Source organism: Alosa sapidissima, chromosome 21 (genome assembly GCF_018492685.1).
Source record: "Alosa sapidissima isolate fAloSap1 chromosome 21, fAloSap1.pri, whole genome shotgun sequence".
NCBI classification, from domain to species: Eukaryota; Metazoa; Chordata; class Actinopteri; order Clupeiformes; family Clupeidae; genus Alosa; species Alosa sapidissima.
The window spans coordinates 29391276-29416691 of NC_055977.1; the positions used below are offsets into that span (position 1 = coordinate 29391276).

The following is a 25416-nucleotide window of genomic DNA, read 5'->3' on the forward strand; positions in this document are numbered from 1 at the left end:
ATCAAAATTCCATGACCCGTTGGAACCCTTTTAGAGCTATTTACAATTATCCGGTCTTTTAGTATTGCAGCTTTAGATATAAATAGATGAATAAATGCATCTACATGCATACATTTCCAGCTTGCAGATGTTGAGCTGCATTACAGAACCCTACCTACAGCTCATGTAACTATTGTATAGTTTAATACAAGGTCAAGACTAGTTCCCAAAGGCACTGAATTGTAAACATGGGAAATTGATGAATCATGATACTATGGTCATGGTCAACATCAACGCAAACTATGCTCAGTCTTGAATTTGTTCCATAATCTTTGCTTGACAAAACCAATCGTGCATGTTTTTATCATGCAATGTATTAAAATCAGATTCAACAGACTACTCTTGATTACTCCACTGTTCATTCCTGATAATCTATTAACAGCTTTATGTGAAAACCAAGCATACAGAAAATTACATTAGAAAGCTTTTCAAACTATGGCTAAATTCATCACAAAAGAAAAAAAAAGGAGAGCTTTGTTTCATTTTCTTTATTTAGATATGCATTTACACGCATATTATAAAGCAAATTAGGAAACAAATATACAAATATCATAAGATGTTGCGAGCCAGTTTTATTAGAGCTGACTCTCGAGCTCAGGGTGTGAGGTCAACAGAACAGTGGGTAGAGGTCTCGGAGCAGACGGATCCACAGAGACGAGAAGAGAAGAACACAACAGGGCGGAGGACACTGCAGCTTGTGGCATGTTTAGATCAGAGGGATTATTGGAGCAGCACCAGAATGGCAGCAAAATGAACACAAAAACATGAACACAAATCAAACAGTGGGGTACTCCCCCCCCCCCCCCCCCCCAAAACACACACGCACTCTGGGAGTACAGGAGGGTCAAGAGACGGAAACAGTGCAAAAGCCCGGGTTACAGACACTGGGGCTGTGGGGAAATGTGTGTGTGTGTGTGGAGGCGAGAGGAACCCAGCCTGCCTGCATACCCCCCCAGTAGGTAGTCCATGCAACACACAACCCACTTCAGGAGGGGGAAAGGGGGGACAAAGGCACAGCACTCTTTAGTCTGCAGATCAGGCTGCACCAAAGGGCCCAGGGAGGATCCCAGCCTGAGAGCGGTCTTTGGTAGGTGGGTCTGGAGTCTAAAGTCTACCACAGATACTAGGGGTGGTGTGAATGTCTGATGCCTTGTCACCACACACACACTCATTTTTTTTTCTTATTTATTTGAGACAGACTGAAACAAGGTAACACAGATTTCAAAAAGGCACCATGAGTCATTAACATAAAAAAATACTATAGTGAGGTGCATCTTCATTGTTTAAGCAGGAGAGTCCTCTGTAAATGACCCTGAATGCTCGGCCATTTCCTGTAGCTGTGAGATTTTCTGCTTTCCTTACGCATGAACTTCAACGTTAGCTTCCTAAGCCACATCTATGCTCTTGCTCGGTTTGTGCTGTGAATGTGAAGCTCTACCTGGTGCAGAAGGCTACAGTGGGCTGGATGTTCTACCAGAGAGAGCTCCTGATGCTGCTCCACTCAGTGCTCCTCCCCAATGTTACACACCTATGATGCCCCCAACACAGGGCTTCAGCCAATTACAACCTTTCCCAAAATGGAAAAAAAAAAAAACAACACAAAGAGAAACAAGGAATCACAACTTCACAAGAAAAGTAAAAAATAATTTAAAAGAATCTTGACAGGACAAAAAGGAACACTACCATTACCTGGTCCCTCTTAGGTTTCCATCTGAATGATGCATGATGGTGCACAGTCCTCCGGCTGGGCTGTGGAAGACCCAACCCACAGAACAGCATTTGATTTGTCTAAAAGACTGAATGTGTGCACACACACACATGAGGGTGTGCATTCGCCCATGGGGTGTTACTTGAACAGCCTCACCCAAAAAATTGTAAGGCCCACTCTTTAAAAAAAAAAAAAAAAAAAAAAAAAAAAAAAATGCTACGGTCCCTTAGGGGGGAAAAAAGAACAAAGCAACAAACATACTGAGGCTTGTTATTTGCAGCTACATTTGTCAATCAACTTGTACCTGTCAATCAGTAGTCCCTCCTACATTCATGCCTAGAAGCTTTCTTGGGTCTCATCAGCGCTTGCGTCTACCTGAGAGCAGCTACATGAAGGAAGGGCTGGCAGAGCCAGGAAGCAGTCATATCGCCAACATGGACCATTCTGGAACTTGGTTTTTCAACCCCACATGCCTGACAAACCAGCTTAGATATCGTTTGACCAAACCCCCATCCCATCACCTCCACCCACACTCCCTCTATACAGCATACACTGCCCTGCTCTCACATAGACAGTGGACATTCCTTTATCGACATTCGTTTAGCAAACAGCCAACACTGGAGCAAAAACTAAAACAAATAAAAAAAGAAAGAAAATACTTTAGCACAATACCTCAGTAATAACAACTCTTCTTTTTTCCTCTTTTCTGCTCTTATTTTTTATTTTGAAACCTCGTAGTCAGTGTGCAATCCTCAGTAAAATAAAGTGGGTGTGAGATTAGCTGGAGAAGCTCTGTGGTGGTGGGTCCGACTGACCCGTGATGTCCTGTCTCTGGGAGGCTTAGATGTCCGTCTGGATGCAGGGGTGTCTGGGCGAGCTGGCCGGTGACGGCGGCAGGTTGTCGTTATGCCCTTTCAGCGAGGCATCCACACCCTCTCCGTCGGCCTCCGCCTCCTCCATCCGCGAGTCCAGTTCCACTGCCCGCATCAAGCCCACGCTTTCTTCCGCGATGTAGCGCAGCGCTAACACAGCGCCCTGCGGCGAAGGGGGCACCGCTGTGGCCGTGCCGCCGGACAGCAGGCTGGTCTCCGGCGTGCCGTGCTCTAGCTCGGGCGGAGGGCTGACCGCGGGGGCGCTGTGGGGGAGCCTGGGGCAGCCGGCGTGCTCGTGCTGGTGGTACGCGCAGCAGACGGGCCGGCAGGCGTCCAGGTCCGAGCCGCCGCTGAACTCGGAGAAGTGGCTGGAGTGCGAGTCGGCCACGGAGGGCAGGCTGCCGCTCAGGGAGGGCGGCGAGGGAGAGTCCGGCTCGCTGGAGTGGACGCTGCGCTGCTCCAGCAGATGGGCGTCCAGGTCGTCGCCGGCCCGCGATGCCGCCGCGGCCACGGCCGCCACCCCGGACCCCGTGGCGCTCCGCCGCACCCCCCCGCTGCTGCTCCGCTTGCGCAGCTTGCCCTTGCTCTTCTTCCCCCCCGAGGAGGAGGAGGACTCTTTGGCCAGGCGCGACGACGAAGAGGACGACGCGTGCGGGCAGCCCGCTGAGCAGCAGCCCCCTCCGCCCGTGGCACCCCCGCGGCTCCCGCCACCGCTGCTGTCGTCCAGGCTGCTGCTGCCGCTGTGGTGCCGGAGCTTGCACAGCTTGGACTCCACGTCCACCTGCACCTCCAGACTGCTGCCATCCCTACTGGACAAGGCCGGACACAGACACACAGACACAGACACACAGACACAGACACACACAGTGAGGTTGTGATCTTGAAGTGAAATCCAACTCCTTGAGCAGTTACACAAGCACAAGGTACAAGGACCTAGTGGGCTGCATATGAACATGGAGACACAGCTAATGAGTAGAGTGGGGCCACTCCACCCACGTACCTGTCCAAAGGCATGTATGCGTTGAGGATGGAGCCAGCCATGGCTTTGGTGCTGGCGTTGTCACTGATTGTCCCCAGACTGACCGTGCCCGACTCTCCACTCAGACTACAGCGCTCCTTCTGGACATCGGCCTGCACCTCCAACCTAACACACACACATCCAACACCCTGCTTAGTCCATGCTGAAGTAGGGGTGTACTTGGAACGCCATTTGTCCACTACGAGTCCATCTCATAACCTCTCTCCTTCTAATATCCTATTACTGGGATGCACAGATCCTATACAGATATTGGGCCGATATGAAATAGCTGGATTGGATATCAGTGAGAATGGGGCTTAAGCCTCAAGGTATTGGTGATGAGGCCAATCTCTTCCAAATAAATTGTATGCTATTCTGTTAACATATGCATGTACTAGGTCCTGCCTCAGCGGAGATTTTGAGAGCATGGAGGCATAACATAGCAGTGCAAGCAGCTCTACTGCTCAGAGTTCTATGGCTGCTTCATGTTGAACAGTAGCCACCCCCCCTCTCACAATGCACAGTGCAGGACTTATGCGACCAGAGTGAAGATGAAGTTATTCAATAGGCTTAACAATAAACATACAGCCTTAACTCAAAACAGCTGTTCGGCTTATGTCAAGTCATCTGTACAAAAAGTCACATGCAGCCATGCCTAAATTCTGCTTACTGCACATTTATTATAGGCTAATGTATTAGAACATACCACCCCCCCACAATGTTCACGTTAGATCTGCTGCAAAAGAGATAACTAAGAGTTAAGTTAATTTAACATGATGTCATCTCTATTTAACATGATGTTTTGACATTGACATTGTAAACGTTCTCTAAGGAGTGAAAAGCAGTTTGCAGTAAAGCTAACCAACGTCGTCTCTATCGCAGGAAAAAAATAGCGAGCAGCCTGATAACCAAATGAAATGCTCGGCGGGCCGGATGAAAGTGCTTGGCGGGCCGGATGCGGCCCACGGGCCGCAGTTTGCCCACCCCTGTATTAGAATACATCACCACCCTATTTTTAAGGCAGGCCTACCTGCAGGCATGTAATTGGGCTACGGGCTTTCTACAGGAATAGCATGTTTGAATGGGCACTGCACTGGTTGTTATTGGGATTGAAAGAGTGGGATGGTTGCATCCCTACTGATATCTGATATCACATTATGTTTCTCTTCACCTGTTGAAGCAGTTGCCCACAGTGCTTCCCGACAGGCTGCCCGTGATGCTGGCCCCAGCGAGTGCCATGGTGCTGGCGTTCTCGCTCAGGTTGTCCCGCATGGCACCGATCCGCTCCATGTGGCTGCCGCTGGCACTCAGGCTGCCCGTCAGGCCACCCACGCTGCCCTCCCCCAGACTGGGGTTGTGTCGCGTCTCCGCCACAGAGGTGGTGTCTGAGTGAGAGTGAGAGAGAGAGAGAGGGAGAGGGAGAGGGAGAGGGAGAGAGAGAGAACAGCACAACATTAAAGCAGCCCTAAAGACTTTTTTTTAACCTCAAAATAACATTTCCAAAATCATTTTGAAGGCACTTAAATTCTTAATAGGGCGAACAGCATTTCTGCCGCACTCAGAGCAGTCGCATCTGTTTTAATATAGACTAAGGAAGTTGCTATTACGGGTAGAATAAGTATAGTAAGTATTAGTATATATACTCTTTTGATCCCGTGAGGGAAATTTGGTCTCTGCATTTATCCCAATCCGTGAATTAGTGAAACACACTCAGCACACAGCGAGGTGAAGCACACACTAATCCCGGCGCAGTGAGCTGCCTGCATCAACAGCGACGCTCGGGGAGCAGTGAGGGGTTAGGTGCCTTGCTCAAGGGCACTTCAGCCGTGCCTACTGGTCGGGGTTCGAACCGGCAACCCTCCGGTTACAGGTCCGAAGTGCTAACCAGTAGGCCACGGCTGCCCCAATACTGCTGTGGACGAGGAGTAGGAGGAGAGGGGGGGGGGGGGGGGGGGGAGGAGACAGAAGAAGCAGGAAACTGGCTGAGGGAAAAAGCAAATGGGGTAAGTGAAAGAGGAAGGGCGTTGAGCGAGTCATGTGACCAGTCAGCTGACTGCAGTGTCAGGAACTCCAAGAGGCTCAGAGTCACCAGCAGAGGGAGCTAAAGGTCACTCCAGGCCCTCTAGTCCAGTTGGAGGATCATGACCCTAAAGCAGCCTTACCCTTGTTTAGTCTGAGACTAGTGAGCAGTCTACTTAAAAGCCATGAAAACCCCTTGCACAACCAACAGCCCAGTTGGCACCGATTAAAAATGTAGACAACATGGTTGGCCAGTTTAAGAGCTTTTCTCACATTTCCACAGGTTATTCTGTCCCCAAACAACACTACAAAGTCTGCACTGCAAGTTGTGTGCAGCGGTCCTTCACATGACTATAAAATCACCAAAATAAATGTGATCGTACCAAAAGTAGTTAATCATAAAGAGGAATCCTCAAAAACCAGGAAACTGTCTTTGTTTTATAGTCCTGATATCAGGCACGGCACCAGGATTTATTCTCTACTGAGGGTGATAAGAACATAACCCATTTTCATGATGATGCATTAATGTGTCTCTGCCACAGACCTCAACAAGGGGGCATGCCAATCTCTATTGGGGCTATAGCCTCCCCTAGCCCCAGCGTAGCACCGTGCCTGCCTGGTTTAGTCTGGAACAGAGAACATGCGGCGGAGCGTCCCAGGCAGGAGCTGAGGAGGAGAGAGAGAGAGAGAGAGAGAGAGAGAGAGAGAGAGAGAGAGAGAGAGAGAGAGAGAGAGAGAGAGAGAGAGAGAGAGAGAGAGAGAGAGAGAAAGAAAGAAAGAAAGAAAGAAAGAAAGAAAGAAAGAAAGAGAGAGAGAGAAAAAGAAAGAAAGAAAGAAAGAAAGAGAGAGAGAAAAAGAAAGAAAGAAAGAAAGAAAGAAAGAAAAAGAAAAAAAGAAAGAGAGAAAGAAAGAAAGAAAGAAAGAAAGAAAGAGAGGGGGATCCTCACCAGTAGCCACGGCCCCGCTGCCCACATTCATGTCGTTCTCATCGTCAAACTCGATCCTCACGCCTTTCCCATTGCCCGCTGAGACTCCACACCCTCCGCTGCGGCACAAAGATATGGGCACCACGCCATACACGTATGCCAACATGATAGGCACGCCGATACCTGCAGTTTCACACACACACACAAATATGTGGGGCAGAGATTTAATCACAGCTTCTATTCATCTTCTACATGCCTTGTGGCTTCCTTAACTTCCTTAAAATCTTGAGAATTTACAGTAAGTCAGGTGTGTGTGTGTACACTTATATATAGGTGTTTGTACACTTGCATACAACTTGACTAATTTTACTGATACACTCACCGACAGTGACCGCCGCCACAACTGGTGATACAATGACAGACAAAGTGACACCACCAGCAATGACAAGGTTCCTCTTGTGCTTGGAAATGTCCTTTCCCTCATAGCGATTATGAATCTGTGAACATTTCGCATTAAACATACATAGCTTTAACCTTAGCTATGCAGGCCTATTTCACAATTGCCTTGATATGATACTGATCACAGAAAAACAGATGAGACATTGATGTGATTCATGTCACATGAGCTCCTATGTACATGCCCCCAGAGTATAGCGCTGTAGCTGCCTGGCTACATTGGCTGCTGGCTGCAGCAACTCGAGCGGTAAAACCGGTTGTTTTCGGGTTTTTCCCGTACCTTCAGTACTCAAGAAATGGAGATCTATGTGAAAACTCGGCAGATTTCTCCTTTAAGTCTGTCTAGCATGCCATGGAGCCAGTTAGGCGCTTTGGGGGGAGCTACTCCAAAATCGGATGTTTCTTATGTATACAACTCTTGTACGCATTCTGCCACTGACTTAAGCACTTTTCCAGCTAAGCACTTCTGAGGGCTGTATTAAGGTCGAGCGCCACTACAAGGTGAAGCAGCAAATTGCTCGACGTTGGCAGGAGGCCTAGTTCTAATAAATGTAGGTTACACAAAACGTTACTACATTGTTAAATAGGGAAAACCCCATTACAATCACCCCGTTTGGATATTGGAGCTTCAAGACTGTGCACCTTCCGTTTTAACTTGACGTGAAGTCATCATCCCATAGCCTACTTCGTTCGAATCTGTCCATTTCTTTCCAACTGACCGAAGTCATCCATATACTTCCACAGACGCATGCACTATTGCCAAGCAGCAATTATCATTTATATTCTATTTATTATACCATGCTTACGCTTTCAAAATCAAAGACTGGTTTGCGTTCTTTCTGGATTTACATGGCATTCAGAAGGTCAATGAGAAAGTCAACTTGCCACATTTTCATATCAACCGAAACTAATGAGGTGGTGGATCAGTCTGGTTTTATTTTAATTGTTTTTTAATTTAGTATTTTGACTAAAAATAGTGAAGTTTTAGGAATAGTAAATAGTTTTAGGAGTCATCAATCCAGACTAATCAAAATGGTACTTGTTTACAATAATAAACTGCTGGCAGTCATACAATGGCTTTTATTGACCCCACACATGTGGTGCACCAATTCTATACACTAGTAACGTATCTACTTAATCATGATGGGGGACATTAGTTATAAAAAGCAGATTTTAGAGGTGAACAATCTAAAGACCAACATTGCATGAGACTTAGGATTGTGAGGCTTATTTTTGTAAATGTGCCATGATGGACCCACCTTTCTCCCCACATACACCGGTATTCCGATGATCATGGCAGGGATGGCGATGCCAGCGATCAAGGCAATGCCCACTGGAGCGCCAACCAGAGTGCCCAGCTGCCACAGGATCTTCTTCTTACGACTCCATGGCTTCTTACCCCAGAAGGTGCACCCTGATGGACTGATCCAAGAGACAAAGACAGTCATCATAGCCACACACACGCTTGCTGACAGATTAGATGGGAGTTTGTATGCGACAACATGTTTTACTTTAACTATAGGAATAATGGCGAATCGGCGTCTGCGCCTTAAGTTGTAATGTTTTGCCTGGTGCGTGAACTCCAAAAGTTGAGTATTACAGTAGAAAGAAACAGAGGCGCACTCAAGGGCTTGATACTAATACAAATTTGTATTGAGAGCCGAGGTTAATACAATAAGTATATGGACAAAAAACTGGGAAACAAACGTTTTATCATTATCAATGTCTCCATTTAACTATAGAAGATTAGTGTGTGTGTGTGTGTGTGTGTGTGTTATTGACTCACCTCAGGTAGTGCAGGTCTGAGATCTCCTTCATACAGAGCCAGCAGAACTCACAGCCACACACGGCGCAGGTCATGTGATTACAGCTCCCATCGTTCATCTTAATGATGTAGGCAGCACAGCGAGGACATGGTTTGATGTCGTCTGCTGTGAGGAGGCACAGGGCAGCAAAGGTCACAATCCACAGAGAGGACAGACACAAGGCTCCAGAGACATAAACTCCCTGCTTAGAAGTTCTAATATCTATGCATCCTTCCCACTGCAGGAACTCCAGGAACTTTTTTATGAGACTTGCATATTCCCACTGCAGGAACTTGCCATTTGGAATAGCCCTTTCTGTGCACAGTAATGTATAATTTCTTATGAAGACAAAAGCCTATGATAGTTTTGTCCACTCGCCTTTTGTTGAAAACATATCACAGAGGACAGTTTAGTTCATTGAAAGGTTTGACACAGCCTAAATGTTCCATGAGCTCCAGCAGTGGTCTGTGTGTGTGTGTGTGTGTATGTGTGTGTTTGTATGCGTTTGTGTATGCGTTTGTGTATGCGTTTGTGTATGCGTTTGTGTATGCGTTTGTGTATGCGTTTGTGTATGCGTTTGTGTATGCGTTTGTGTATGCGTTTGTGTGTGTGTGTGTGTGTGTGTGTGTGCGCGAGCACGCACGCACACGTGCCATTACCAGCAGCTCCACTCTCCTGGCTGTAACTGAGAGATGAGGAGCGGAAGGGTCGGAGGCGCAGACTCTGCGCTCTCTGCTGGCGGGCGGCGTCACACGTCTGGTTGGGGTGCCATAGCTGCTTGCAGTGGTAGCAGAACTCTGTCCCACAGCCGTCACGGCCACATGTGAGCTTGGGGCAGCTGGCACACCCAAAGGCAATGACCGCATAGCTGCAGGTGGAAAAAGAGGAGGAGGGGGCAGGGTCAGCGCATAGCAACATGTTAGAACCACAGAGACACACACCACACACACACGAAAGGACCAACACTGGGTGAAATGAAATCATAAATGAATGAAATCATACTGTCTAACACTCTGTAAAGCTCTTTACAGAGCTACATGTGTAATGTTTTGGCGCTCTATAAGCACAATTAAATTAAAATAAAGTGAAGATATTCAGTAATTCTGTTAGTGAATGACAACCTGACAGAACCAAAGATGAGCCAGTTCTTAGCAACAGAAATAGAGTATAGGCATTAAGTATTGAGCCCACAGGCACCTCTCAGTGACATAACTGGCACGTCTCTCTCTACACAGCCCGCTGCCACCTCCAATCAGACCCAGCTCCACATATCGGCACACCTGACCTGACTGAGATATTAACCCACCCGGCACCCAGCTGATGTAGGAGATGGCACTGCACTGCCACCAAGTAACTCCATTGGCCTGTCTGCCTGACCAGGGCTTTCCACAGTGCCTGGAATATGAATACCTAGAGCAGGAGTGTCACACGCTATGGATGTGAACGCTTCCCAAAAGGCAAAGCGCTGCTCTGTTAAACAGCACAAGGCTATTATGGCTGGCACAAGAAACGTGCAGAAGAAAGCAATTTTTGTTTCACAATACAATTACTGTTCCCCTCACAACACAAACCCAAATGAGCTGTTGGTAGCCGAGTGGTGATTAAAACTCCCACAGATTAGAGGCTGGGCACGTAACCAAGGGATTTGAGCGAGAAACTCTGTGTGTGTGTGTGTGTGTGTGTGTGTGTGTGTGTGTGTGTGTGTGTACCGCTGAATAAAAGTTGTTGTGTGCATGTGTAGGTTGTGGTGCTTCAGCAATTACAAACAGCATCCTTTAGAGAAAACACAGAACAGCATGGATGTATTGCAACTTGGCTCAGTCTTCCAAACATACTGTATAATGTACACAAACTTCTGGCGTATTAGGTTAGTAATTTGCTTGTTTTTCCTGTCAAGCTAAAATAAACGTCCTTAGACAACCCGCAGTGTAGCATTCAGAGATACAGCTCAGGTGATTCCACTTTAGTCAGCACACCTCAGAGGCAAGCTATCAGGCTGCGTGCGTGTGCACCACCCAAATCACATGGATATGGGACAAGACATTTGCAGGAGTAAACAGGGTCGTCTTGCATGCGGGAACAAACAGAAGATACTACCTCGTCTTGACAACTGGACCAGACAGTGTGTTAATTGTCTGTGAACGTACCAGTGTATCATGCCTAGCTAAGCATCGCCATTTATCCTGGATCAAACTAGCTCTGCCATTTTGACACCGCTGACGAGTTTGAGCAACTATGTGAGCTGTGCTTGCCACTCCTTGCCCAGTCATGTTAAGACGTTCATTACTATGTGCTTGCAAACACTCCACTGCACTAAATATAGCTGAGAGAGGCAGGGCCAGTAGCAAAGACAATGTGTGCTTTGAGATAAACATCAAAACAACTATCCAAACTCCAGCTCTGGCTTGATCACATCCAAATCACTGAACACAATGATCTAAAGGGCTAAATTTACCTCCCTTCAGTTCTCTTGCTTTGGTAGCTGAGAAAAGCACCCTGACATCCTCATTCTCCCAACTCTGCCTGGCTCTCATAAGGCTTATTTCTGGCTCTCTCCTCTCCCTTTCATTTGGCCATTAGATGGGACAGTGTACAAGGCTGCATGGGGCCTGAACAGTGGATCAGCATGGCTGCTAAATGAAGGAGCGAGCGCGAGAGCGAGAGAGCGAGAGAGCGAGAGAAATATTATTGCCAGTGAGGGCAGAGCAGAGGGAATGAGAGGAGGACAGAGTGCAGAGCCCTTGTGTTTGAGTGAGCGAGCGACAGGAAGATGGAGTGAGGCAGAGAGACAGAGGACAGACAGTACAATGGCAGGAGAGAGACAGCGGGGAGAGAGAGCGAGACCGCCTGTGTCTAGCCAGGCTGAAGCCACACAGTTTGATGAAAAGAGGCTTTATTCAGGCTGACAGCATCACCAGTGTCAAGCTGACAAAATGCTGATGACAGCACACACACACACAGGAGTTGACAGCCTCAATGTCAGCCCCTCTCCCCATGGAACCTGGAACTCTGAACAGCAGGCCCAACCTGTGCCAGCCAGAAAACAAGCACAGCCCTGATGACAGAAGCTGGACACACCGGTTGCCAAAACAGACTATAGAAACAGAGAGTCTGAGTGTGTGTAAGTAATGGACCTTTACATGAGCACACAATAGAATATAGCAACAGACCATAGCCATTCATCCTGTTGATCGCAGGTGTCTGATCTGGTCTGGTCTCTAAGTAAGCAATGCTTTATGTGGTTCTGTGAGTCAGCAAAGTGTCAATGAATATCTGATGACATGTTCCCATGAGCAAGCCAGTTTAATGTTTTAATCTGCTGTAGGTGTTTGTGTTTATTTGAGATGCACACCACAGATACACACAAAAGGGTTTATGCTTGTGTTAGTACAGCAGTTTTTACCATGGATCGGTGTAAGTGAATGTAGCCTATGGGTATGTGTGCACAAATCTATTCATGAATGTGAGTGCCTTTGATTGTTGCAAGCGCCTATCTAATAAGAGTGAGTCACTGTGTGATAGAACTCTCTATTCTGGCCAGATGTACGTCAGAGACCTTGGTATAGAACAAGAGCAGCTACACACACACACTCATGCATACGCTCATTACTAGCTCCTAACACAGCACACACACACACACACACACGCACTTACATGTATATCCACTGAACTGCCTACACACACTTTTTTGTTTTACCCACACAAACACAGCAGAGAGAGAGGGAGGTTTTACATTTTGCCTTTTGCTCGGAGAAATTCAAAGCAAAGTTTCTAAATACCACTTGAGCCATTTTTGCAAATAAAAAACAAACAAACATCGCTCTGCCACTGCCAATTGTGATGATAGGGTGGAAGTCCCCCAAGAGCATCTCTGTGCCTTAGTGAACTTTCACTTAGCAAGGTCACGCAGACCCACAGAGTATCAGCAGCTCATGGTACACTCCTCACACCCACACACAAGTCAGAGGTGCAGTCTGACTGTTCACACAGCCATCACAGCTCAGCTCCCACGACACATCAGTGGTTGGATCTCAACCTGGCTCACTGAGCGGATTAGTTACGGCTCCACATCAGTGCCACCAAGAGCACAAGCCCTCCTCGCAGCCTTCTAGTCCATTTGCAGCCTAGCAGTTAAGAGAGCTGGTAGTCAAGGGTTCCAAAAGCCTTGCCCCTCTGACAAGCTCATTATTCCTCAGAGTTTAATGATGTTTTAGAAGATACTGCATTCATGAACCAAACCGAACCAAAATGGAAGCATACGGAATTAAGGGTGAAAACCTGAATGTTGCACTGTGTGTACTTTTATATTAGTTAAAAGTGTCGATTACATCATTTTTACAACAGGTAGCAATATTGTTTAATACTTTGACAAGTTCATATTTACTCACCCACAGTCCGGTGCTGGGCACCAGCGGCAGTCTGGGTCAGCAGCTAGCCAGCGGCGCAACATGAACTCCTCATACTTGTCCATGAGGGCGCGGTCGGCCAGGATGGTGCGGATGTCATGGGGATTGAAGCGCTCCGAGCACTCGGGGCAGGTGATGTTGACGCGGCTCTCGCTGATCTCGATGCGCAGGTACTGGCGCAGGCAGTCGGCACAGGAGCGGTGCGGGCACGTCATGATGTCGGGGAAGCGCTCGCGCGTGTGCCGCAGCAGGCACAGCGGGCACTCCAGCAGCTCCTGCCCGCCGGCCGAGGAGGAGGACAAGGACGAGGAGGCGCCGGACGCTTCGCCGGCCAGCGCGGCATCCTGAAGGCCGCTCTCCGCGGCCACCAGCTCGCCGCCGGCCAGGGGATCGGCCGCGCCTCCAGGTGCGCTGGCGCGAGACTTGCGCTTGGGGTCTCGCTGGCGCCGGCGGAAGAGCGCGCGCAGGGACAGGCGGCGCTTTTTGGGCGTCTTCCTGATGGAGGGCAGGCTCACGGAGGAGCAGGCGGACTGCAGGTCACGCTCCGAGCCCGCGTGCTGCTTCTTGGTCTGGCTCTGCAGGTCCTGCTCTGAGCCCGCCTGTTGGGCCTGGGCCTGGACCCGCAGGTCGCGCTCTGAACCCGACGCGTCCGGCTCCGGGCCCTGCTCCTGCAGCTCCTGCTCCGAGCCCTTGTGCTGCGGCACGCTCATCTCTCCAGAGGGGCCTCCCGCAGGCACATCGACGGGGCGGAGCGGCAAGGAGGAGGCGGAAGAGGAGGAGGAGGGCGAGGGAGGGGACAGGACGGACAGGTGGGACAGGGGCAACAGGGGCAGGGACCGGAGGGGGGAGCGCAGCGCGTTAAGACATGACGGCAGCCGCCCCACGCCCACACGCCCACCGGCACCCACCGGCTGGGGCGCAGCCAGCGGAGTCAGCGAGGGCTCAGATGGAGACGGGCAATCAGCAGACTCTGAGAGAGACAGAGAGGGAGACACAGAGGAGAGAGAGAGAGAGAGAGACAGAGGAGAGAGAGAGACAGAGACAGAGGAGAGAGAGAGTGAGGGGGAGGGAGACACAGAGGAGAGAGAGAGAGACAGAGGAGAGAGAGAGTGAGAGAGAGAGAGAGAGAGAGAGAGGGAGAGAGGGGGAGGGAGACACAGAGGAGAGAGAAATAAATACAAACACATCAGATGAACTCTTACCCTACCAACAGCCCAGTCTTCTTCCCAGACAATTCACCCTGCCAGTGAAGCAAGTGCTCAGTGCTCAGACCTTGAACCTCCAGACCATCAAAACAGAGATTTTGCAACAATTCGGGAATCAAATCAAATTCTGTGTCACAGTGACAAACAATCTGATAAAGCGACCAGAGGAGATAGAAATGCAGGCAATCGTCAACAAGCTCACAGCTGGGCAGCAAGCTCAGTCCTGTAGCCCTGATTGGCTCATCTCTTGTGTGAGAGGAGGACGACACAAGGCCAGCATTAATGTACACAAGCGGGGAGCAGAGGGACCCTGAACTGGACAGATGAACTCTGTTTCCTCCTGACGCACATGGGCAAAGACAAACTATGCTGGGTGTCAATGTTTGCGCGCACACACACACACACACACACAAACAAATCAATCACTTATACTCACACTGACCCCCATCAATGAGGGAACGTAGACTAAAATAGTCCTACATAAAAATGATGCTACATAACTAAACGTTTCTTGCATTGCTCTAAAGGACTGCTGTTTTAGTGGACAACGTTTCTGTGGACAGTGCTGTTTGTGTGTGCGCACGTGTGGCAGCACTAGGAGAGGGCTGGGAGGGCGACTGCAGGCTGTGCGGGCGGGTACCTGCTCCACTGCACACTGGAGCCTGTGCACTGGGCTCATCAGAGATCCGCAGACCCCTAAGCGTCCCATCAGCACCACACAAGCAGAGGAGAGAGAAAGGACCGTCAGCAGAGAAAACTGAGGGAGATGTCACAAGCATGACGGGGAAAGACAACGGCACTAATTCGAAGAAAAACAGAGAGAGACAGCAATGCGAGAGAGATAAAGGGGTTCATTTGAGGACTCCAGATAAGAAGAATTAGTCAGTGAAGAGGTCACTGTTCTCCCAATCAAATGGCATCAGGCCACAGCAGTTCCTTTTGTTCCTTACTGTATAAGCATTGCCATGAAAGATGAGTGGGGGGTGGGGGTTGTTGTTGTGTGCGTCTTTGCTTTCACAGTCCTCTGGGTGTCTGGACTGTGTCAACTGCTCGCCCCCAAGACAAGGAGCTTGAGTGAGTCAGGTCAGCGCACTGAATGAGCAATGCAAATGCACCTAAATACAGAATCAGTGAAGAACGAGATGAGCAAGTTCTCCACCACAACGTTGGATGAGCAAAGTATCTATCGCAAGAATGTTGAGGTGTGAAAGACAAGTGTCAAAAGTTCATCAGTATTCAGGACATTCCAAATCAACTAGGCCTACAAGACAACAAATGCCTCCATGTGATCGAGCATCTGGATGTGCTTTTTCCCCCCACCCGAGCTATGAGGTTAGTGTGAGGACTACCCCTGTGGTTAAGGTAGTGACACCTCAACCATGGAAATGCCCTGCACAACTCTGCCGTTTTCAAATCGAGCACACAAACACACAAACATCCCAGGGGTGGTCATCAAAACAGGATGCTCACTGAACACCATATAGAAGGGAAAATCATGTGATCCTACACCATATGGTTTGTGTGTGTGTGTGTGTGACGATCTCAGCTACTCTAATTACAAAGACTAATTAACACACTGCAGCTATTTACACTTCTCTGTAGGGCCTTCAAATCAAGACCTTCATTTGGGTCCATTTCAGAATTGTGCTGCATAAGAACTAGCCTGCACAACAAATTTGTCCTGACTTGAACTCCATAAAATTTTACAGAATTCTACAGAAATCTGCAGTGGTGCTTTAAATGCACACTCAAACAAACTGGAGAGGTTTTCCAGAGAGCGAGTGACCTCGTGTGAAGGGTTTTCCCCTTGGAAAAACAGCTGCCTGTGACTAAGCATAGAAGCCAAGTCAACACGGTCTCTACATAGAACAGATATACCACAAAGAGACTTCTTGTAGAGTCAAATTAACAAGCAGTCTCCACAATACCTCACACAAGTTAATGCTTTTGCCTGGAAATTCACTTAGCAGATAGCCTACAGCCCAGCCGTAAAAACCTGTGTATGAGTACAAACAGTTGATGTGAGCAATGGCACACTTTTACAGTGTTCGTGCAGCCCTTTTCGGAATCCACAGAGCCACGTGACCCGAGTCCAGAATTCTTGAGTAATTACAAAGAGGAGAGGAGAGGAGAGGAGAGGAGAGGAGAGGAGGAGAGGAGAGGAACGAGCTCTGCAGTCATCTGAGGAGCCCAACGAGGTCTGGCACAGACACAGGAGTGCGTGTTTGTGTATGTGAATGTGTATGTTTGGTGCTGCCAAACCACTGAGTGAAAGTGCTGTAAGTGTGTATGTGTGCGTCACACGTGTGTGTGTGTGTGTGTGTGTGTATGTTTGGTGCTGCCAAACCACTGAGTGAAAGTGCTGTAAGTGTGTATGTGTGCGTCACACGTGTGTGTGTGTGTGTGTGTGTGTGTGTGTGTGTGTGTGGGGGGGGGGGGGGGGGGGGGGGCAGACACAGTGTTCCCCCCCAAGCGTACCATCCCCACACACACACACACACTGGTCAAAAGACCCTGACTCTGCACCACTGAGACTGCAGGAAACACTTAGGCATGAAGCTGCTCCTGCACAGAGGCTGTGGAGACTGGAACGAGGGGAAACCACTCCAACGAACACTGAGCAGAGCCAAAACATAACCCCATAACACACAATGAACTGGGAGGCTGTGCAGTTAAGGCCTGCATATGTGGAGATATGAGTCTTTCTGTCTCTCCCCATCTCTCCTCCTCCTTCACCCTTCGCATTCTACCCCTCTCTACTTCTCCTTTATCCATCCCCTGATTCCTTGATCTCTCCCTCTCTTGACTGGGAGGTGGAAGGAAATGATATCAGAATCTAAGACTTCCTCCCACGTTGGAGCAGTTTTCCATTCAAGCGTCTGAATTCTTAGAGGACTAAGTGATGTGTGTGAAAGCATGCATACTGCATCTGCAATTCTGCACATGACCAAAGTGCTGTATGGGGTTGCTGGAGTTCAAATCAGGCCTGTGGGGGCAGTGCTGTTATGGAGTTGAATGTATAAATGCCTCATTGTGCTGTAGGGGAAACTCCTCCCAACCTCCAGTGTGTGCAAGCTTTGTCAGAAGCGCTACAAACGGAACTCCAAGACAGACAGACTCTCCCTCACACACACACACACACACCTCGACATCTCAAGGCTGCAGCCACCTGGCCACACCGCATAACAGGAAAATACAAGCCAACGTCTATGCACGCACACAGAAATCATAACAGGCAGAGTGCCCAGACAAATGTACTTCTGCGAGCTGTGGTGGGGTTTTCAGTAATGTGCTTAAGAATGGCATTTCCTGCAGCATTCCTCACTCTCTCAGAGCTCTCTTCCTCACCATGACCATGCAGATTTCAGTGACTGCCCACGAGACTCCAAACATTGGAGAAAGTACCCCGGACGACATCCAACTCCCTCCTGCTTCCTGTGGCCTTCCAGACTCACTTCATAGCAGTGCTGGGTGGATGCTGACAGAGGGAGCCCATCCAAGGGCAGAACAAACAAATCGGCACCACTCTGGTTGGAGTGTTCTGCCAGAGCCCAGTCAGCTGAGCACCAAAATAAGCCCTGAGGTTTTTCCACTGTTGTGTTGCTGTGCAAGGAAGAGTGAGACGATGGCGAGCTGTGGGCTGTTGGTTGCCATTTAACTGGTGTTTACCAAACAAACTGACAGTGGTTAGCGCTCAACCCAATTCCTGCCACAGGGTGAAGACTGCCCAGAAAAAGCTAAATATTTAGGCTACATCACTTTGAAATCAATGAAAAAGCACAACCAATGTCTAGGCATCACACAACTGGCTACTTCATGGTCTGAAATGTGAAGAGCTTTGAATGCGGTCATGAGTCATTGTCATGTCAGGGTTTCCCGCAGCACTTTGCAGTCAAGGCGGCCGCCTTGGCAAAACAAGCCTACCGCCTTAACTACGTCGTCAAAAAAAAAAAAAAAAGAAAAAAAAAAAAAACACACACGTTACTTTGTCCTGTTTTCTCCCTTTCATTCCAAAACGTGACCAACGCCAATCTCCCTTCTCCGCAGAACGCATTCAAAATAAGAAGAAACGTGTCATGAATCGACAAATAATCAGATTTTATAATCTTTACATATGTGATATGCCTCCGAATCAGAGCTAGTGAGCGGAGCTGAGCGGTGCAAATATCTCGCTTCTCGTTCTCAAGAATCAGTCAAATCGCGAACAGCCACAGCTCCGTTTAATTGTCAGGTGTGATAAAATGTGGAATATGGACGCATTTCATGTCATAAACGTTGCAGGCCTATGGAAAGGTTTAGTGGTAGGGTTGTCCAATGATCAAGTTGTTGCTTCAATTTGTGTTTTAATTCATGCGACACACCGATGCTGGGTTCATCCGTTTGGCGCAAGTTTAAAATATTTAGCTGACTGCGTGATTTGTCATTTTCGTTCTTTTGGCAATTAATCCCGACTGATCCCTTTAGTTAACGTTGCCAAGCTTGTTTGTTGTTGCACTATCAGTGTTGCAGTCTTTTAAAATAAATGTTCTGAGTGAAATATATTGCCGTTGCACTTAGTTCTTTGGGACCGGGGAGCTAAATTGACCTGACGCGTAATCGATGACGTCGACGCAAAAAATACCGCGACGCAAAAAATGTGCGTCGATTTGTTAAGCATAATGTGTGCCGCTAAATATTTTTACACCTTCAGTGTTTCCCATAAGTTGACTAATCTGTGGCTGGGGGCCACGAAATCATTGAGCTGTGCTCCTACCTCCTCTGCATGTGCATTTAACAAAATATTCACGATTGTTGAAGGATTGTTGTTGCCACATAGAAGCATTGCATAGAACACGACGGGCTAAATTGCTATTAAATCAGCTTAGCATCGTGACCATGCTGTGCAAATTTGTTCAAAACTGCTGCATTAAAGTTAACTCTACTTAGTTTGGTCTCCTCAATGTATTGTTGTGATGAGACCTTAGCAAAGTTATGCAATCAAGCAGTATCTCACAACTTTCTTACAGCTGTATCTTACAGCTTGTTCGTCAATTTCGTTATTCATGCAGGGCTCATTTTATTGACTCCGACACTGAATGTTTGCAAAATCCCGATGTAAATGGAAAAGTGTTTTCCAAAACTCAAAAGTGCTTGTCCCAAGGAGAAGTACGAACCGTTATTTGAACTAACTACGTTATGAATTGCATCCACACATCAGCAGCGTTTTAACTGTGTTAATGTTAATTGCAAGGATTCCCTCACGAACGTCGTCTTAAAGTGACAGGCACTCAATTAGACCTATACACTACTGAACTGAACTGAATGCTACCTTTGACTAAGAATGCATTACTTTGCACTTGTATATTTGGAATCTTAAGAGCAATAAACATATATTCCAATGTTAAGGAATTCATGTTTTTTCATTCGGATATGCAAATCAACATGTATAAGTTGCTATTAGTCAATTAATGGGGAGATAATCGAATCGGACTGAAAAAATGAATCGTTAGATTAATCGATGCATTGAAAAAATAATCGCTAGATTAATCGTTTAAAAAATAATCGTTTATCCCAGCCCAAATACTGTTGTATAGTTTGTTTGGTGTTGTTACTAACTTACAAGACACCAACACCCAAACCCCCCCACCGACGGCAACCGATACAAGAAAACCGCGGAGATGGAGAAATGGAGAACAGCGGACCCGTGCTTCTGGAGATCTAAGGCCTGGTTGGACGTTCAAGATCACCTGCCCCCATGTTACAACGACTGGACTGTTCGAGATCACCATGTTGCTATTCAGTCTAAGTAGGCCAGTACAGGAGTCACCAATGCCCATGATTCATTTTTTTTTGGTGTGTTTTGTGAATTGCCGATATTTGTATTAACTTAGTATTATTATTCATTTTAATAGTTGTGCTGAGTTACGGGTACGCTGGCGACTCTCGCCACTCCGTCCAACACACAGCATCATGTTTTTGTTTTTGTTTGCCCCCCCGCCCCAATTATCTTTTAAGCTGTTTGTGTAAGGTGTATCGATGTGTTGTTCCAAACTATGATTAAAAAAATAAATAAAAAAATAAAAAAAATAAAAAAAATCAATATTATGCAACAAATCCAAATAATGTCACAGCAGACACCCAACTCTTTCAGAGGTAGATGACCTAGATGTTGATCTCTTCCCGAGTATGTGTGTGCTCGAGTCCTCGAGATCAAGGTCCATTGCCAAGAAAGATTCCAGGGACTGCCCATGAACACACATGGGCGAGAATATGTGAATTTGAAATGAAAGAAACCTAGGAAGGAGTCATTAAAAGCATCATGTTTCGCCATCGCATTTGGAATTTTGCCTGCCATGCATTTTAATGCCAATAGAGCCGTCTACAAGCAGCAGGATACAGCCACTTTTAAACAGCTGAATATGAATATCTTTGAAGCAATATCTTCAACCTACAGATCTATCTACCCTGGTTTCCAAAAACCTTTGAGATCAAGGCTTAGCCAAGAAAAAAAACCTGCTTTTACATAATAGAAGAAAAACAAAGCCTCAAAATCAACCACAGAACAAAACAATGCACAAATTCTATGAAAACAATTCTATGAAACAATTCTATGTCTTTCATGGGCAATAAAGAAGCTTTCGGACGCAAGTTATTGATTGGCCTAGCCTAACAAATGGGTATGTCAAGCTGCAGCCTATGTTGCAACAGGAATGAATGACAGGCGTGTCCACCAGGTCCACCCTGGCCTTACAGAAATAGCTGTGCAGGACCAAGATTGGCCCGGTTAAACAGTAATGGCGAATTAGATAAGAGGCTGCTCCCCAGATGACTGCCAGAGGCCTGTTTTAACATGCTCCGCTCAGGAGGCTTAGCAAACCATGTGGTGTAAAACAGTGATGGCACTAATAAGGTCCTGACCCCAGCAGACACAGACTAATTTAGAGAGCCCCTGTGAACATAATGTTTCTCGTCACAGACACTGATCTGATGAATGGTACAGTCTACAGGAGTCTAAATCTCCCCTTCATTAGCAAACATTTTGATTTTGGATGCTGCAGATTTAGGTGGAAAAAGTGTGATATTTCTCAGCAAGGAACAAATAGGGTGTAAACAATTATCTCCTGTGCTTAACACCATGTGTCTTCACCAGCTGGTTGTTGGGGGTTTATCCCCCACCATCAACTCTCATAACTAACAAAACACCAAAGAGCCCAGCTGTGTGGAGAGATCTCCACACATGAAGAACAGGCCTATAAAACTGACCTGCTCATACACTCACACACAGCCAATCTGTGTGGAGTTCTTTCTTGCCATCAGTCTGCTCATCTGGCAGAAGGGTTATGCATGGGGAAACATAAAGGGTTCAGTGTTTTCAGACCCCACAAGAAGGACAACAAATGTAGGACTGATTAAAAGTCAGCAAACAGATCGAGCATAGAATGACGTACTAAAAGAGCACGACTACATCAGGGCGTATGCAACTCAAGGTAGCATTCGTCGTTTTATGAGCGGGTTACAGAAAGTATTGCACGATCAAAACGAACAAGTTCCAAACAGCTTGTATACGCATTCCACGGGCATAATGTTACGGCTTTTTTTTGTGTGCACAGTGTGTCTACTACGGTACATAAACGTGCATTTGGTCAAGCCTTTGCCAAGAAGGAAGGTGAGAAAAGACCATTAACGTTACGCCGGGCACAGTTTGGCCGAGGAAACTGCTGTGATTTAACAACAGTGCTGTCGTTAGTCGTTGTCAGCAAATGACGCAAGCCATACTGTGTTTGGCTGGAATAAATGTTAAATTATCTCGCACGTTCATAAGATGCACTTTACGTCAGCTATTTTTTTGAACAGTGAAGAATCACCACGATGAGTCTATAGCTGCTATGCATCTGACGAGCTTGACTTTGTATAATATTTGCGCAAGAGATTTACCGGTTGTATCCGACATCAAAACAAACTACCCGTAGTTGACAAACAACCCCACAAGCAATCTAATAACAACCATTAACGTTATTACTACATCTAACGTTAGCTGCCAAGCTAGCTTGCTAGCAGTAACGTTCGTTTATCTAATGTTAGCCTGATAACTGCTAGAACGTTAGCTAACGCTTAACAAGGCAAAGTAGACACAAATGATTCACATATGAAACCCAGTTGGAAAAGCATTATATGTAATAATGTCTGAATACATTTTCTTTTTCCCTAAAATCCAGCACACAGAAGTATAAAGTCGCGTTAGCGGGCTAAACTGACAGCAAGCTGGTGGAGGTTAACATTAACTGGCTATAACGTTAGCAATCTAACGTTAGCAAACAACGACAAAGTTTGATATATGTTTGTCCGTGAAAATCAACTGCCTCACTACTAATATCTAATAATTAAACATTAAGGCAAGTTGACGTTAGCGGGCCATTAAAGTAAAAAAACAAAAAAAAACAATGCTAGCACAAGTTAACAATCTAACATTAGGTTAGCTAATGTTAATGTTTGTATCGTTAACGTTAGCGTGATGACACGTCCACAGTTTTCCAGAAATCTATCTAATGTTTACGTTACTTTAACAAATCATATCCAGTTGTGGTATAAACCTTGATTATGATAACCTAATGCTACTTACTCATACATCCAGGACCCTGCTCAATAGTTTGTGAATTTATGATACTAAGATATGTCTAGTTTGCCATTTCAACATAAACAAAGCACCATGAGCTATTGACGTTAACGTTAAGTTAGCTATCGATAGTAAACACAAGCTCGACTCCTAGAACTAGCAGCTACCTGCACATTCACCTAAGCCAACAATGTAAACTAACGTTACCTCAGCGGCAGAGCTGTGGTCTGCTTGAAGGCCATTCACCAGATTCAACTTGCCAGCTAGCGTTAGCTGTCGTGATCTAAATAATATGCTAGCTTCTAACGTTAACTTAACTAACGTTAGTGTTTAGGCTAGTTAAACACCTCAGTTGTCCCGAAAAGCCATTAACATTAACGTTAGCATCCGAGACCTGTCTGTATCTAAAGTAACACTACAATAAGTTACATTTGGTATGGGTTAGCTAGTCATCGTTATAATAAAACATGAACATTAGTTAACTAACGTTAGCAATTTTTGAACACCTGAAGTCCAGTCTCCGCTTGTAAACGTTGGCCGTTTTCTGTCGAAAGCTGTAGAACTAGAAGCTTGATAACGTTAAACAATGACGCTAACGTTAACCAACATACCTTTCAAATCATCCGTGTAACAGCATTTCATTCCTAGGACAAAAGATGCCGCGCACAGCAAAATAAAATATAAAAATCTTCTTGTTTTACTAGAGCTTGACTACTATTTTTCCCCAAAAAAACTTCCAGCGTTTCGGCACCTCCCTGTCCCGTAACGTTACCCCTTCTGACTCACAGAAACCACCCTCTCTCCGATTCCCTTTTACAAATTAGTTCACATTCTCTCGCGAGAACACAGATAGGCAAAGTGATAAATTCGTATTATCGCGTTATAATAAACCCTGGTCAGAGCACGTCTACAGCCATAATTTTCTGGCAGTGTTTAAATCTTGTTCTTTTTGTTTTGTTTTTCAGATTTACTGATGTGGTGCAACTCAATTTAATGAATGGCATCCAGACACCATATATTCATGTTAGTATTGCATATTTCATTAGAATTAGCCTAAGCCTACAGTGTGAGCTCTCTCTCTCTCTCTCACACACACACACACACACGCACACACACACACACGGTGTAAATCAATTTAATTTTCCAATTGGGTATATGAGGCAGAATGTATTTCCCTGTCTGACCAGCAACACATACAGTATGTTCAGGCCCCTTGCCTAGTCAGGAAGACAGTCTCATAGCTTGACACATTTTTATCAACACAGCAAAAGTGCAAATAAACTAGTTCTGTCAAACAGCATCATACTGTTGTGTCAATAGAATTCTGAATATTCTAATGATGTAGGCTCATGCTAATTGGTCATGTTGTGCCCATTTTTTCTTAGGCTAAGCCAAAATCAGCTTATGGACATTGCAACTTCTATTACAGACATGAAAGTTAAACCAAAGATACCTGATTACTAACTGCTCTGCTTCAACGCTCTCTGGTTAAACCCTGTATTTTTGTGTCATTCATGCATTTAGAGGTATGCCATCACGTAGGCCTACTATTTCACTTGTGCTAAAATTGTGACAAAATAAAGCTAATAATATGTGTCATAACTGATGTAAATAAGCAAATTATTGTTAATGCAAGTTAGATAACTTCTTTCAGCCACACGTGAGCATGTGAACACTGAATGATAACGGAGCATTCCATCTTTTTGTTTCCGTTGTTATGTCCAGTTTCATTCATGCCTCCAAAGAATAGAAGATGAAGGGGTGATTAGTAGCATACAGGCAAGGACTATGATCATGCCCTGTCTAATAATGTAAAGTGATCGACAGTGGACCTCAGATACAGTCTGTTGACTAAGCATGTTGCTCTTTTAACAAATTTCTATGATCTGTACAATTAAAGAAAAAAAAATCACACATCAACATAAAAAATGTAATATTCATACTTACTTTGGATTATATGATTGATAATAAATTGTCAATTTGGAATCCATATTTTTATAACATATACAATAATAGACTGCTATCTTCCACAAATATTTCACAGAAAAAACAGCGTCTACATAGGCCAAACTAATGATAATGATAATAATCTATAAATAAAGTGGATAATATTTCCAGCACTGAAAGAACTTGCCATCCAATTCAACAGCAAATATAGGAGGATTAAGTTAGTGTACAGGGAGACTAAGTTAGGGTAATTAGCAGGTGGATTATGGGCATGCTCAGTTCTGTCTGGGGTTGAAACCACATGTCCATGCATGTGAGCTACCTTCCTTCCTTCACCATGGCAACAGAGATCACAGAGGATCAGTGCAGCAGAAGCCATGTGGTGCTTCAGGAGCATTTAGTGTGGCAATGCAAACACATGT

At 46.2% G+C, this 25416-nt stretch overlaps 2 protein-coding genes and 1 long non-coding RNA gene across 9 annotated transcripts in view; 1 reads left to right on the forward strand and 2 right to left on the reverse strand.

Annotated features, from left to right (window-relative positions):
- Positions 1-506: 506 nt before the first annotated feature.
- Positions 507-23831, reverse strand: rnf19a (ring finger protein 19A, RBR E3 ubiquitin protein ligase). Of its 7 annotated transcripts, none has more exons than XM_042077062.1 (10): positions 23659-23831; positions 13232-14219; positions 9503-9711; positions 8825-8966; positions 8298-8460; positions 6965-7079; positions 6604-6765; positions 4809-5022; positions 3620-3763; positions 507-3425 (listed from the first exon to the last, which is right to left on the reverse strand). In XM_042077062.1, exons 1-10 carry the CDS (start codon positions 23687-23689, stop codon positions 2588-2590), a joined length of 3006 nt encoding a protein of 1001 aa, XP_041932996.1. In that variant the 5' UTR covers positions 23690-23831; the 3' UTR covers positions 507-2587. The 7 variants fall into 7 exon arrangements, with proteins under 7 accessions (XP_041932996.1, XP_041932992.1, XP_041932991.1 ...); XM_042077058.1 differs by having other exon boundaries at positions 507-3428; XM_042077057.1 differs by having other exon boundaries at positions 8825-8969.
- ywhaz (tyrosine 3-monooxygenase/tryptophan 5-monooxygenase activation protein, zeta polypeptide) overlaps positions 17584-25416 on the reverse strand; it is a 31481-nt gene continuing 23648 nt past the window's right edge. The window contains exon 7 of the transcript XR_006026192.1: positions 17584-17598. The gene's annotated coding sequence lies outside the window, so the exon portion shown is untranslated. The remainder of the gene's footprint in view (positions 17599-25416) is intronic.
- On the forward strand, positions 21798-24616 carry LOC121695888. The gene is made up of 3 exons (XR_006026193.1): positions 21798-22099; positions 24013-24070; positions 24433-24616. It is a non-coding gene; the product is annotated as an uncharacterized LOC121695888 (long non-coding RNA).